This window comes from Choloepus didactylus, chromosome 13, assembly GCF_015220235.1.
Source record: "Choloepus didactylus isolate mChoDid1 chromosome 13, mChoDid1.pri, whole genome shotgun sequence".
NCBI lineage: Eukaryota > Metazoa > Chordata > Mammalia > Pilosa > Megalonychidae > Choloepus > Choloepus didactylus.
In genome coordinates, this window is record NC_051319.1 from 70,322,535 (window position 1) to 70,339,329 (window position 16,795).

At 35.8% G+C, this 16,795-nt stretch overlaps 1 protein-coding gene across 1 annotated transcript in view; it reads left to right on the plus strand.

The window, feature by feature from the left end:
- Positions 1–16,795, plus strand: part of SLC27A6 (solute carrier family 27 member 6) — a 62,690-nt gene that overhangs the window by 11,670 nt on the left and 34,225 nt on the right. The window contains exons 2-4 of the mRNA XM_037801930.1: positions 688–891; positions 4,903–5,061; positions 8,641–8,765. Of these exons, the coding sequence (XP_037657858.1) occupies positions 688–891; positions 4,903–5,061; positions 8,641–8,765 (488 nt within the window). The remainder of the gene's footprint in view (positions 1–687; positions 892–4,902; positions 5,062–8,640; positions 8,766–16,795) is intronic.

Consider the following 16,795-nt stretch of genomic DNA (forward strand, 5'->3'; position numbering starts at 1 on the left):
TGCTCTCATCAGCCTGCTCCCGCTAGAGTCATCACACTCTCCTCTGCACCAAGGAACTCGGCATCTTTTAGGAAAAGTATTCTTTCTCTCCTTTTACTTTCAAAGGCATTTACCTTTATTTATCCTGCTCTAGAGAAAAGGGCATCTCTACATCTCGCTTGAGTTTTGGCACCATTTCAGTGCCAAAAATATCTAAAGCTCAGTGATCCTGTGATTTATAAAGCCATCAGGGAATTCTTCAATATTTAGTGCATGAAAATAGAACTAAATGGTGACAGACAGATGGCTTTTTGGAATAACTAGATACTGAGTTATATTTCAAGAAAACTGTTCAGTGCAGGATCCTGAATTTAGGTTCAAAGCAGGATATAAAAAGTATAGTTCAATTTTTAAAATTAGAAAAAATATAATCTGGTTAATGGAGTTCCCAAAATTCAATGTGAATTGGCCTATTCACATTGATTCAATCAAACAATAACCAGATTTCCTTTTCAGTTGGTCCTCTTGAAACAGAACCATAAAAGGGCTGTGATATTACTCATCCAACATGAGGAGGAAATCAGCATCGTATTTACATTTTATCTCTGTTCCCACTGGCCTTTAATTTAAAAACACAAAAACAAAGACAAGCTGAGTGGTTTGAAATTCATGTTTTGTTTTTTTGTCCCTAACCCTTTGGTTTTATAGATTTGCTTGGAACAGTAGAAGAAATCCTCCCGAAACTCCCAGAAGGCATTAGTGTTTGGGGGATGAAAGATTCTGTTCCACAAGGCATAATTTCGCTCAAAGAAAAACTGAGCACAGCATCTGACAGGTCTGTGCCACGCAGCTACCATGCTATCTCGAATTTGAAGTCTGTTCATCTTTATATTTTTACCTCTGGAACTACAGGTATGATCAGCTTCTTTCTAAAGCTTAACAAGAGTGGAAAATATTTGCAAAGCCACAGTTTTGGGCAACTTTTTGCCATGTGCAATCAACAAATCTGAGAAAGCACGAATCTGAGAAGACCTATGCTTCTTAGATCTTAGTACTTTCAAATTTGGATGAAAAGTTAATTGCTTTAATTTTAACTTTGTAAGCTACCATGCTCACATGGGCATTATCTCATTTGAAAAGATATTCTTAAAGATTTGGTAGTATAAGGTGCACTGGAATATCTGAAGACCCAGATCCAGGCTCAGTGGCTACAATGTATGATCTTTGGCAAAATTGTAAGCTTCTCTGATTCTTGGATTTCTGACATAGAAAATGAAGAGATTAGTTTAAATATAGTTCCTAATATCCTTCTATATTTAAGAGTCTGTTAATCTACTTCAAAACAGTTCTCTGTATTCTTGTGTAACAGTTTAATTCCTAAGCAAAATTCCAGCTGCAAGTTAAGCAACTGTACTGGTTCTGATTTTTCTTAGGGCAGTTGGAGCACGGGGCAAACAGGAAGTCTTGAAAGCATTGAAGGTTTGAGAGAAAATACAAAATAGAGTCAAGTAACTGAACTTCGTTTTAGGTGAACAAATGAACAACAGCAAAAAAGAATGGTAAAATTGCTTGAGAGTACAAAAGAAATGTTAAACTTCAATAATTCTTAGGAAAAATTGAATAGAAGGCTTTTGTAGTTACTTTGAAGATGAAAAGGGTTTGATACAGGCACATTAAAAATATTCTGTTACTGATTCTGTGCACAGGTGGTATTTTAAGCAAAAGTACAATTCACAAAGTTTTTCTTCTTCAATTTTTTAAAAAATAATTTGGGCCTAGCAGAATAGAATAGAAAGTAGACTGAATTTTTGATTAAGAGCAGAATGGCTTCAATAAATGGACTGGAAAATGTAATACCATATCAATTTGCCAGCATAAATGCAGGGTGACTTTAGGCTTTGAAAGAGAATAAGATTTTTGAAAGTGATATGTTTGAAAATGTTCAATGGAAGTTACTGAACTAATTTGTCTTTATGATAGTTTTCTTGTGAGAAATTGAAACTGACTCTGGTCTTCCAAACAGTGTTCACCACTCCACCCCTCTCCATTAAAGAGGACAGGCTGATGCAGGCTATTTATGGCTTTTGGTTCTGCAATATTAATACGAGAGTTTTTCATGCCTTTGCAGAACAGACCAAAACAAAAGCACTGCTAATATTTTGTTTAGTATTTATTTGTCAAAGTTATGCAAGCAGAAGCTTGAAAATTCTTACTGTTTAGATATTTCAAGCCATTTCTGGTTCTGCAAAGCCTCTATGATTAGTATTTTTAGCACTTTCTTTTTATGATTACCTCCACATCTCTAAATAGAATGAGTATGGTACTAGAGACTTAAAAGATATTTAATAGCGAATATCTATTCATTTCTCACAATGGAAGTTGAGGGTTTTGCCTTCTTTCAGGATCATCCCCTCCCTCCACTCATTTTTTCTCTGATGGCTGACACTTTTTCATTTGAGAATAGTCCTAATATTGTTATATAATAATTTTTTATTTGATCAGTATCAGTGTTTATAGTATCATAAATTAGTAAGCACTGTTCTTAGCTGTGCTATATCACATAATAAAATGATATTTATTTCTGTTCATGTGCAACTCCCTTCACACTGGAACAACAGGTATGATCAACTTCCAAAAAGAGTGAAAAGTATTTGCAAAGCAATACTGTTGTTTAATTGCTTACTTAGTTTTCTATATATCTTTGACTGGTTCATATTCAACCCTTTGAGAAAGGGTAACTCACATTTTGATATTGAAAAGAAAGTTTGTATTTTTGTCAAGCCCATCTCTAATATTTTGGTCTTGATCTTTTACTATCTCAGGTTCATTCTTCACCATCATACTAGGAATTCTCTTCACTCTCTCCACTCTTTCCTTTTTCTGATCCCCTAATTCCTAAATCCTAAATTCATTACCTTGGTTTAGTCTTCATTTTGTCAGTGCACTGCTTTCAGTAGCTGACATGGGAGGTAAGTTTTGAGGTCTCACATGTCTGAAAATGGCCTTTTCTCTACCCTTAAAATTAAATTGTAAGGGTAGAATTTGTAGAAATTCTAGGTAAAATTATTCTACTGCAGGGTTTTGAAGGCATTGCTCCATTATCTTCCTACTTCCAGTATTGAAAAGTTTGGTGTCTTCTCAATTTCTTATCCTCTTGGTTTCATTTTCCTTTTTTTGGAAATTTTAGAATTTTTATGGGTCCTCCTCAGTTGTCTGTAACGTGACTTGTCCCAGGGCTAGTCTTATTGATCTACTCTGATGGGACCTATCCGGTGTAAAGACTCATGTCCTGCAGTTCTGAGAACTCTTTTTTTCTTTTTTCTTTCTTTCTTTCTTTTTTAAATAATTTCTGCCTCCCCTTCTCTTTCCATTCTTTCTTTCTCTTCTCTCTTCCTGTTCCCTCTTTCCAACCACATTTGTTGGTTTGTTCATTCTTTCATCTTTGAAACACCTAGTTTTTAGAGATTGGCCTTCTTGGACCCAGTCTGTCTTTTTCTAAACTTTTCTATCCCATTTTCCTTCTCTTACCTTTTGGTTTACTTTTTGGGAGCTTTATCTTCCAACCCTTGTGTTCTCTGAATATTCCTTTCTGTAGCATGTTATTCTTGTGTTATTGATACATTATAGTCTCATTTCGGAGTGTTACACTTTTCCTTTGTTTTCTCAGACATCCTTTTAATCTGTTGGTTTATATTGGTCTCTATCTTTTCTTCTGTTGATCCTTGGCTGTCAGTTCATGCTTAAAAGTGCAGATACCAACAATCAAGATAAACAAACAAAATCCTGGCTAGAAGCTCTGTATGCCTAAATTGGGCTCGTTGACTGCTCAGTTTCTGTGTCTGGGACATTTTGTGGGTGGATCCACGACTGTCAGGATCTTTTAGCTTATTCTTGGGGGCTACTCAGATTCCCCAGAAAGAAGAATCTTGAGGAGTAAAGTCTGTCTGCTTCTGTTCTGGTGGTCAAATGTTAGGAGCTGGAGGACTTTGCAGACTCCTTGTATTTCTCCTATTTTTTCAACCTGTCTTCTTCCTGGTGTTTCCAGAGATTCATCTCCTCCAGAGAATAAATTCAATCTTCTACCAGAGAGGAGGAGGAAATCCAAGACTCTTGACTTTGCTCTTAAACAGAACTTTCAACCAGCCTCCACATTTATCTCTTACTCTTTGAGGTGCCTGGGCCTTTCTGGAGCTCTGAGGGGTCAAATCAGATTTGTTTTGGGCTTCATCTTAAGTTTTAGCTTCTTGGGCCTGCAGTGTCAGTTACCACATTCATCTATCTCTCTAAAATTTTGTTGCTGCCATCTCCAATCCCCTCCCCCCCCCACCTTTTTTTGGGGTCCTGAGGGTTTATGTTTGTGTTCAATCTGCCAACTTATACTTATGTTAGTACTCTTTGGACTTGATTATGTGTGGCCTCACAAATCCCTATGAAAGGCCTTCTATTCCTGGGCAGAGAGGCCACACATTCACCCACTGCTGTGAGGAGTGGAAGGAGGAAAGCAAGTTGCCTGTCTGCTGCTCCATGCCCAGGAGTCATTGCCACTGCCATCCAAATCTCCATTACCTTTTGACTCTCCTTCTTAAAATAAATGAAAGGGATCTATTTTAAGAATTTGGCTCATGTGATTGTGGGGGCTGGCAAGGCTGAAATTTGTAGGGTGGGCTGGTAGGCTGGAAATTCAGACTGGAGTTGATGTGGTAGTATTAAGGCAGAAGTTCTTTTCTGGAACACCACTGTTTTTTGCTTGTAAGGTCTTCAGCCGATTGGATGAGTCCTACCCACATTATCAAGGGCAATCTCCTTTACCTAAGGTCAACTGATTGTAGATGCTAATCACATCTACTGAATACCTTCACAGCAACCTCTAGGCCAGCATGTGACCAAATTATACATATAATTTAAAAACAATTTTTCTTCCAGGTCTACCAAAAGCAGCTGTGATTACTCAACTAAAGGTTTTACATGGCTGTGCTGGATTGTGGGCTTTCGGTGGTACTTCTGCTGACATCCTTTATTTAACCCTTCCACTGTATCATAGCTCAGGATCTCTCTTGGGAATTGGTGGGTGTATTGAGTTAGGTAAGTTTTAATTTTCTGTTTGGTAAGTTATCAAAATGTTTAGTAATCAGAACATGTGCTTGTTAAACTTTGAAACTTTACCGGTAGATTTCAGAATCATTGTGCACATATTATATGATTATTACTTAATATTATGAAAAGAACACAATTTCATGGTATACCCAGTGTGATCCTGAAGTGGAAAGAGCAGTGCCCTGGGAATTTGGCCATGTGGTTTAATGTATATGGTTTGTGTGTACCTGAATGTGGGTCTCTTATTTTCCTTTCCTTCCTATTTTTTTTTTTTTTACATAATTTTACTTAATTTTCTTGTTTAATTAGTGTTTCCAGAGTATAAGGAGCAACAGTTCTTTAGGGGAAGAAAAATGTTTCTGATGTGTGGCATTCTTATGTACACAGAACAATGCTCTCAGCTGTGTTCCTCAGACAAATAAAATATAAGGACTCTATCCAGGTATTTTTTATAGCCTTCTTCATTGGAAACCAGGAACATAACAAAAAAAAATGCAGTTCAGTGAGGGAAATTCTCTAGAAAACAAGGCCAAGGAAAGGAGCTTTGTGATGGATGGTCCAATTTGATCTAAGCTAGAGCTTGGGAGACTCCAAGGAATGGATGAATTTAGGCATTTCACAGGCTCCTCCATAAAAATCCGATCTCATCAGCATTCTCTTAAAGGTGGCATTCCTTGGAAAGGGCCTGGAGACAGGTATTCTCTATTGTCCAGTGTGGGTAGATTCACTGATGGGGTCAACATTCCTCTACAATGAGTAAAATGCTGTGATAACAAGAAACTTTGAATAGATCTGGTACCAGATTATTTTCATTAGGGGGTATGCTTAAGGTAATCAGGGCCTGGACATTTTTTAAAGAATGAAATTTTTGATATTCAGGCCCTAAGACTTCTAAGAAATTACCAATTTTGAGTAACAGAGCTTTTTGATAAATCTACCAGGTAGATTAGTTGATACTTTTACTCCTCTTAAACCAAATCAATTGAGTTATTCAGTATGGACCTAATTACGTTTAGAACTTTGTCAAAAGGATAGTTTTAACTTTAGAACAGGTGATGCTAAGCTCTATGGTTTTGCTTGAAGTAGATAGCAGGGACTGTTTTGTATTGAAACCACTCTTACTTCAGGCAATTAAACAATATGATCAGACCATGGAAGTATATTTATTCCTAGTTCTCTTTTTCAGGATGGCATATATCCAAATGACATTAAAAGTGATTTGCATTAAAAGCAGCAAGCAATCAGAATATTCTTACATACCACTCCAGAAGGTGATGGTATGGACCTTAGTCAGGGGTGTATTACTGATTGGCCAGAGCAATCCAAGCCCAATGCTTGCTATGGAGAGAGCTGACCAAATATCTATCTGAGCTATCCAACAAAATAATGGGTCTGCAGTTTTGAAAGAACTTATTGTCTATTCTGAAAATAGGGTAGAATCTACTAAGAGTCTGCTGAAAAGATAAAATACCAGTAGTGTTACGCCATTTTTATACCATGGCATGTAAATTACATCTAGAGCAATTAAAAAAAATTCACTGTTTCTAATGGATAGATTTTTTTCTTGATCTTGTACTTTTCAAGGGCTGCTTTAAATTTTAGAATCTTTTTTCACATAAACAAGTGTTAGGATGCCTACATATGAACAAAAATTGGTAAAAGCTATCTGGATAGTGTTATAAATAATTGAGAAGATTATTTTTTTGTCTTAAAAGGTTCATCCTCTATTCAAAAAAGTCATATTTTATAGATAACTTCTCTTGCATGTAAGCAGGGAATAATAGCTATACTTGCCTTTTAGTTTGAATATATTGGGGAGCCAGTGCACAGGGAGCTTTTAAAGCAGTGCCTGGTGCATAGCAGTCACTCAGTGGCAGCTACTGTAATATTAGTAGCCAGAGGCATTGCCTTTGAGGAGGATAAAAAATACGTCTCCTTGTAAGCTTATATGAAAAATGAGACTAATTGTTAATCAGATATGGGTTTGTAGCAATTTATAAAAACTTAAAATCACTAATTGATAGTGGACATAATAACCTTAGCTTCTTGGTCTCTGGTTCTTTTTCAACTCATTGTGATCATTAAACTCTTAAAAATTGTTTGACAAGAGTTAGAAGAATTATGTGTGTGTCTAAGACAAAATGGAAATGATAAACATTTTATTTATCAAAGTAAGTAAAAGGAAACTTGGTAGAAAATAGTTTACTATACTGGCCCAAAAGGTAACAATAGGTAATTATTTAGATTGCACATTTCCACAAAATTAGATTTAATATCACTGTCAGTAATCTACTGCTGAATAACAACAACCCCCGAATTTAGTGGTTTAAAATAATGATTTATCATTTCTCACAATTCTGTGGGTTTACTGGGCAGTCCTTGTACTGTTCTGCCCTGGGCCCACTCGTGTGGCTGTGTCAGTTGGCTGCTTGCCTGGAGCTATGAGGTTTAAGATGTCGTCATTCACGTGGCTGGAACTTGGGGTTGATGTTGACAGGACTTCACTCTCCCCATGTTCTCTCCTCATTTAATAGACTTCCCTCTGCTTCCTGACTGGGTAGCAGGAGCATTGCAAGGGGGAATATGGAAGCAACATGGTTCTTAAGGCCTAGCCTCAGAAAGTACACAGATAGGAAGTGATCTCTTCCTCTGCATTTTGCTGATCAAAGCAAGTCACAGGGCCAGCCCAGAGTCAAGACTCCAGGGGAGGGGACTGAGACTTCACCTCTTGATGGAGGAGAAACAAATTCCCATTGCAAAAAGGAGTGCATGGAAGGAATTGTGGAGACCATCTTTGTGAACAATCCGCCCCACATACCCAACAAGTCAATTGTTAGAACTTGTGATTCCGTAGATTCCATTCCTAAACTTGCTGAGGAAATCTGTCAGGTACTAAGCCCTGAAATAAAATATAGAAATCACTCACTGCTACTTGTATATGTGTAAAATGTTAAGTAATTTTATAAGATACCATATTTAGAATATGATCATTGTCCACAATAACCAAAGGTGAGGACCAAGACATTAGAATTTTCTTGGGAACGTATTCATATAACATCCATTGTTATATGAAGGTTCTGCAGTCTTTAAGAAATCTTTTTTATTGGTGCTACTTTACCATCTCTTGACTTCAACGATATTATGAGGTGGCTTTTTGCTTGTAAAAATAGACTATGTACTAGGTGTTCAAGGTCAAAAGAAAGTGCATATTCTTGGTCTCTATCAGGAAAGGTTCCCCTTATCTGGTTTATTTTTCTATGTTCATGCTCTAATTCCTGTAACTCTCCTAATTATTTTGACTGCCAATTTCATCCTGTTTATTGCAAAATGTATACTGGCAGTCAAAATATAGAATTACAACATGAATATTTTAAGAGATTTATAGGACCTTTTAGCCATTAACATCTTATAAGTTACTGTTCTCAAATGAACTTGATATAAATGCTCCATGCTGGATTATGCAACCTAAGAAGTGAGCAAAAGTGTTCTAGACAGAACAATTTCTGTTTTATATTAATTCTGCCCTTGAATTTCTTCCTTAGTGCCTGTCTTTTCCTTTTCTGATAGGTGCCACTTGTGTGTTAAAGAAGAAATTCTCAGCAAGCCAATTTTGGAATGACTGCAAAAAGTATAATGTGACCATATTTCTGTATATTGGAGAACTGTGTCGCTATCTTTGCAAACAACCCAAGGTAAAAGTAATCATTATCAGAGAGAAAACATAATTTAAGAGAGAAAATGTTTTGAGAGGAGAAAAGTAATTTTTGTTTGTTTATTTATATTCCACCTTCTTCCAGAAAACATTTTAGCTGCCTTACAAAGATATATACAAAACCATAAGATAAAATAAATATAAAACAAGGCACAACAAATTAAAGGATATCTATCTGGGAATGTACTAATGTGATTTGTATTGTGGCAAGGATAGGACAGAACCACAGTCCAGCCAACTTCATGTTTAGACTGACTAAAATTTCAGATTATGAAATTAGATATGTGCTGTTTACAGAGAACAATTATTCTAAAGTTAAAGTAAATAATCTCTTAAAATGCTGTTCTTTTAAAAAAGGACTAGTGACATGTCTTATTTTGCCAGGCTGCTATGACAAATACCCCACAATTAAACAAGAATTTATTGTCTCAGTTTCAGAGGCTGGCAATACAAAATCAAAGAGTTACAAAGCCACACTTTCTTCCCCAAGTCTGCAGCATTCCAGTGATGGCTTTTCCAATCCTTCAGACTCCTTGGTTTGAAGTGATCTCTCTCTCACCTTGTGTCTGCTCTTCTGATTTCCACTGACTTCTGGCTCCTCTTGTGTTTCTCTGTTTCTGAATTTCTTCTGTTCATAAAGGACTCCAGTAATCTGGATTGAGATTTACACTGATTCAGTTGGGCCATTTCTAAATAGGATCTTAGAAGATCCTATTCACAAATGAATTGCACCCTGACTCACCTTACCATCTTCAAAGATACTATTTACAAATGGTTTCACAACCACAGGACCTTGGATTAAGAACTCATCTTTTGATGGAATACATAATTCCATCTATCACATGACACTATTGTGCTTGTTTTTCTTTGTATTTTTTCTTATTTTTTCCTTTTGAATAAGTGATTGCATTAGAGTATCTTTTGTTTTGTTTTACTTTAAACTTAAAAAGGAATTTTGCTTTGACTTGCATTTGCCTCCCAACTAAACTTTTGATAAAGTACCCCCATCTGAAAAATAGGCAAGCAGAGAGAGTTGAAACAGCCTGAAATTTGTCTTTGTTAGTTTGTGTGCTATTTTGCCTTCTTAAGTTGTTTTCCCTTTCCCAATCTCATGTCTTTCCAAATGCTATATATTTTAACTGAATGATTTTCAAAACATTCTTAAGGATAAAAAGAAGTGACTCTGCAATAAAATCAACACCAGACCCTTTGGGAATGACCATAAAAGATGTGTCCCCATATGGGGCAGCGCAGCAGACCCTGATGAGCTAATCATGGCCTTTGAGCTGCACCTCTCCTGGGCTAGGGCCTTCTCACTCATCACCTGTGCTCTCACCACACCTGCTTAGGGCATGGATGATGGGCTGGGATGGCATCTCTTTTGTCCTCTAACTAGAATATAGGCACACAGTACTTCCTTTAATTGCCCACGGCACAGCTGAGAACAGGCTACAGGCACTTAAACAAGACTTTTTAAGGAGCTGGGACTACAGAGGAGACATAAACACAGTAAGGAATGTGAAACTGGATAATCTGCTTCATCAAATGCTTTTATCCATTTTGAGCTCGGTGTTTTAATCCGTTTTGAACTTGGAGTTACCATGGAAAGATCTATCTAGCTCTTGACCTGCCTCCTTGTGCCTTCCTATTCTTTTTTTGTGTGTGTGGAGTAATTCAAATAACTAGATTCCCTGAGATCCACAGCCAAGAAACAGAGTCCAAGAAAATTGCTTCAGGGTTTTTGATCTTTCTTCCTTTCCGGGAAACTTGGCCAACCTCAGGATTGTGGTCTTATCTGATGAGCCCCAATAGACCAATCACAATACCACAACTTTACATATTTTCTCTTCTAGTTGTCATCTTATTGTTGGTAATGTTTGGTTATATCTGGACCAGGTTAATTTATGAAATTAATCCCCCCCCCCCCAAATAAAAGAAAAAGCCACCTCAGATGACGTTCCATAAATATAAGTAGTAAAGGACATGGTAGGTACAAGCTAATGAAGTTCTTCACCATCATGCTAAATTGTACCCCTGCCATTCCTATTTCTTAACATCCTTTAATAATAATATCAGCTCTTTCAGGGTCATTTTCTCAGTGTATATACATATTCATTGAATGATTGAATGCAGGCATTTTTTTTCTAAATTACCATCTGAAATAATGCCCCAATAGAAATGAATGTAAATATTCAAAGGATATGGATATTTTTGTGATTTTTAAGAAACAGTTCCAGATTTCTGTTCAAAGTGGTTGAAGCAATTTAGCATGTCATCTACAATGTGGGAGTATGCCTATTGCACAGACCCATATTAGTACTGGGTATTATTCAGCATAATGGTCTTATTGTTGAGCTTCATGGAGAATGGCTCACCATGGCAATGCTTTCTCCCCAAAGACTAAGACATTCTGGGGATGGCTGCTGGTAATCCTTGGTTCCTGCCTTTTCTGTCAGGTGGCACAGGGTGGCATCTTCTTTTTTCTCTTTTGAGTTCCATTGACTTCCAGCTTCTTGCTTCCCATGGCCTTTTTCATCTATGGTTGAATTTCATTCTGCTTATATATGGACACCAGTAATCTGGATTAAAATCCATACTGATTCAGTTGGCCCACCTTACCTAAAAATAACGTCTTTAAAAGGTTCTATTTTCACTGGGTTCACACCCAACGAATGGAATAATGTGATTCTGTGGTGCATAATTCTGAGCCACCTCATCTTCTTAATAATATTTTGTCTAAACAAAGGACACCTAAATGTTTTGTTTTGTGTTTTTATGGAAAAAAAAAGCTGATTTAATTTATTTATAATTTTGTAGACTAGAAACAAACATACAGCCTTTACTTTGTTGAGATTACCTGCAAATTTGGATAATTTTCTAGTTGTAGTTCCCTTTTAAATTTTCTGCTCTGAGTCTTTTACTCATTTATCTGTTTAGCTCTTAATATTTTACCTAATCTGTTTGAACTTTCACTGTATATAATAAAGGTGTTAATAATTTGTTATATTTGCTACAAATCTTTTTCTCAGTGTATTTTCCTTTTAATTTCTTTATGAAATGAAATCTCCTTTCTCCCATCCTAATTTCTATTGCACTAATTTTGGGAAAATATTACAGGCATAGAGAATTTGAGAGAAATGAGAATTGAATCAGAATTCCTGACTGCTTTTAGTTTATTAAATATTTTAATTCTTAACTAAATTTCTGAAGAAAAGATGCTGTTTGTGAAGTAATCTCTAAACACTTACCTGGATGCAAATTGTGGGGGAGGGTGGGAAATAAATATATCTTCACCCAAATGAGAACTTTTTTTTTCTCTTTTTTAAGCAAAGATGCATTATATTGCCTAATCGCCTTTGTTGACTTTAAACAAAACAAGTACAAACAGTTCTTGGCTTTGAAGATTAGGAAAAGGAGAAAGAAGTATTTCTGTTATAACATATTATCCTTTCAAGGACATCTTGTTTTTTTGCAGCCCTATATCTCTTTCAATGAACTTCCCTTGAGGCACAGAGTCTGCTGTGCAGCCAGCACAGCTGGGGGATTCAGGTAAATGCCAGAGAGTGAACAAGCGAAATAAAATGGAATGTCTTAGAAGCCATGGTTTGAAGCCCCATAGACAGTTATTTAAAAGAAATCTTTAATGAAGGAAACAAAACCACATGTTCCCTAAATAAATCCAAATTTGTTGTCAATGACAGAGGAAGTCAGACCCACCTAAGCAACCTCACTCCGAGTTGAGTATTTATGTGCAGTTGCATAAAAACTACCTAGGGTTGGTTTGCCCTGCCTAGAAGCTTTTACCCCCGTCCCTTTCCTTCTCTTTTTTCAAAACCCCAGTTACAAAATTTCCTTTGGCATAAGCAATGGATGTGCCTCTTTAAAACTGTTGGCAGCTCACCATCCTTAAAAAGCCAGAGGGACTGACTCCTCTTTGTCACGGAGAGATGGAGTAATTATTCTCTTTCTCTGAGACTAGGAAAGCAATTCTTTCTGATTTTCCAATTTTCCAAGTTTTCTACATTACTGAACACAATCATATATGATTTTGGATCAGATCTAGTTTTATATTTCCTTAATTAATTAATATTAGTATTTCCTTAATATCGGGGGGCTGGGAATGTGATGGAAGTCTAGATATCGGTGATCTTGCTGCAAGAGTTTATTTTATTTAACTCTGCATAAGGCAATTGACAACCGTGATTATAGTTTCTCTATGGATAAGTTCATGTATGTCACTCATTCATTCATTCAAGTAATACTGCGAGGTTCTGGGTACACAGGAGTGGTTGCATGGTCAGGGAAGGCTTCACTGAGATAGTGACCGGTGAGTCCCTCTGAGTTGACAAGTGAGAACCAGCCATGGAAGAGTTGGGGGATTACGGTAAAGGCAGAAGAAACTGAAAATATGAGGCCCACAGAGATCATGGCTTGAATGTTTGTGTCTGGGACAGTCCATGGACCGATCTTATAGGGCTCTGTAGCCATAGGAGGAGAAATTTGGATTTTATTCCCGTCCGTGCATTTGGCAAAGAGGTAAATGGAACTGGAAAAAAATTATAGCGATTTGGGGTCTGTTTTGAGGGGGAACCAAGACTTGTTAGATGAAAAAGAGGGAGTGAAGGACTGACTAGCATGTAGGATGAGCACAAGTTTTGGTTTAAATGTCAGGTAAATTATGAACCAGTTGCTGAGAAAAAGAACACAGAGATTTGAGGAATGAAAACTAAATCTCTTTTGATTTTGGCATGTTAATTAGCTATCCAGGTGGAGAGATCAAATAGGCAGCTGTAGACAGATTCCAGCAGGAGTCTGGATGCAGAGAATACAGGGCCTATGATGTTATGGTGTGTATATGTGATGCCTGTTTTTCAAGTTACTATTTATAGTTTAACATTTAGGCTATATAATTTGACCATAACTCTCAAGAAATGGTAGGGCACCCATATTTTGATTCTCAAGGCATAGCCTATACTTTTCAGTAATGCATTTTCTTTAAATTATGTCCCTTTTCTCTATTCCATTTTCCTAAATGCTAAGAAATTCACTGGGAGCAAGAAAGTATCCTTGTGATTCTGGATACTTTCCTTAAAGCGTATTAAAAGTTTGAAAAATGGGTTACACTCACCTCCCATTATAAAAAGAGAGGCTTTTAATGCATCTGGATACTCTATAAATACTGATTTTAAAACCATACAAATTGTACTAAATTTTTCACTAGTAATATGCAGACAATCCTGCAGTGATCCCCTAAGTGTTTGCTGTTTTCTTGAAAGGTAACAAAACTAAAATGTTGAATGACAAGATTCAGAAGATGGCAGTGTGAGTTTTTTTTTTAAGACTTCAGTTTAAAAGAAATACACCCATTTTATTTCTTCACGGCAGCCTTTCATTCCTTTCAAGAAGTTTTAAGAGTTTTCCTTATCAATTTTAGGTAAGAGGTGGGGATGAGGAAGATGCAATAGAACCAGAGAGTATAATTCTCATCAGGAAGCTTGAATGATGCTAGATTGACCTGGGTTTCTTGAACTTGTTTGTTTGCTTTACCAGTAATGTTTTGAATGGTTCTGAAGACAATTACAGACTAAAAGCCGTAGCAGTACTTTCTCCATTGTGAAGTGTATTCCTATTTATTGTTTCTTTCCTATCAAAAATGGATATGTTAATGATTGTCTACATGGAAAATCCCAAGGAATCTACAAAAAGCTCTCACAACTAATAAGTAAGTGCAGCAAGTTTGCAGAATACAATATGAACACACAAAAATCAATCACATTTATATGTCGCAATAATGAACATGTAGAAACCAAATTTAGAAACTTAGTATAATTACAGTCACTCCAAAGAAAATGAAATACTTAGTATACACTTAAAATATGTGCAGGATAATCTGATATTATAAAATGCTGTTGAAAGAAATCAAAGAAGAGTAAAAAAAAAAAAATGGATATGTTAAAAATACATTTGCTTTCCAAGAGCAATTTAACAAGTAGTTAAAGAGCAAACTTCTAAGAATGTTATGGCTTGCTTACATTCCACAATTTAAAAAACAATTTTAAAAAATCAAATGGAAAAAAATACATTTGCTTTTTTCTCATGTTTTGTATTTTCTTAGTTTCTTTTTTTTTTCTTAATTATATGCAGCTGTTTATTTAAAATAATTTTCCAAATCTTCCCATAATTTAACAGGTTTTGCTTCACTTTTATTATCTCAAACAGCTAGAAATCAACACAAACATTTTTGTTTTATTTTAACCCCCACATATGCTATGTTAATAACATTTGTCTTTATTAATACTAGAACCAAGCATATCCACCAATAATCAGCATAGATTTAATTCATCTTCCTCATAGCTGTGGTGCCAGTGACAGAGACTTGAGATTTAGCTGATGCTGGATACTATTTCAGGCTCTGTCCCCGAAAAGCTTCATGATTTGGGGAAATCATGCCACCCCTCTATATCTACTTTCTCATCTGCAAAATAAAGATCTAGGTGAGATGATTTCCATTGTTCTATCTGGCTGTAAAATTTCTTGACTTTATTCCCCAACATCTTCATTTACTACTCCATTTACAAGGCATAATTTTCCATGCTCAAGTAAACATGGACTCATTAAATAGTAAACACAAACCCAAATTACTTTTAGTTATTCTAAAATATCACCATTAATAGATACTTTCACATGAACTTCTATTTTTTCACTTCTACCTCTTCATTTGAAGTTCATAATAAAGTCACAACTGTAAAACAAATGCATTTAAAAACACAGAAGATACATTGTAATGACAAAAATATGCAATGATCATGAATATCTACTGTACATTTTGCCAAAGTCAAAAGAATGAAAGACAATACAAAAAAAGTCAATCTTCAAATATATCCTTAACAAAAACTCTCTCCTAAATAGTAAAATCCTCATTTAAGAATATACATCTTTACATGTCTGGACACCAGTTGCAACAAAATGGTGGGAGTTGGGGGACAATAAGACGATACTCTCTCAAGGTTTTCTAGATAAAAATATGTGGGCACCAGGAATTCAGGATTAAACTTTTAAACACACATTTAAAGCAAAATAAAATGAACATTTCTAACATGATAACTGGATGAAACTATGCTACATTTTCTTTTCTTGATAGAAATGAGATGGGATATTTCTCAACAGTAACACCTTAGTAATCACCTAAAAAAATGTGGAGATCCACCTACTCCCCACCCCAGTCATTCGTACAAAACAAGTATCTTCCATGAAATTATCTTTCACATTTACTAAAATATGCTAATTTTCTTAGGACAAGTAATGCTTGGAATACTTTTGATACTTGTTTTCAGATGTGTAGAATTATCAGAGCTGAGATTTTTGAAACCGTCTATGTATTACCAGTATTTCAATCTTTGCAAAGATATAATAATCCTTCCACTGCTGATTGACTGAATTTCCTTAAGCAAATCTGATTTACTATTACAACAGTGATGCTGGTGTAATAAGTAATACTCTCAAGTTTTTCTTTTAAAAAACATGCAATCCATGTAACAGTAAGTGGTAAATATGTTACAATGTACAGTTTCTTGACAAGGAATGACTTTTCAGAGCCTACCGGGAAAATAAACCAAATAAACTGAAAACAGCATTTATGACCTGTTTTATTACTGATAAGCTACAACTAAAATTCAAACAATGGATAGTTTATGCATGTGATATTAAGCAAAAAATCAAAACCATTATAAGTTCACCTGAAGAAACTAAGGATAAGACGGGAAGAAGTTAAATGAGTACAACAACATAGGTCCCAAAGATTATACTATGATTCTCAACAGGATTTTCAACATGAAAGGCATCTACATACAATTTCTATGAATATTACTTATATTAAAAAGATGAATACCAAAGCAAATGTCAGCTAGCTCAGCCCTACCTTGTCAAAGATGAATATTCAGATGAAAAGAAGCTCCATTTGCTAAAGTGCATCTGCCAAACAAATCTGCTTGGCTCTGCTACTCAGAGCTG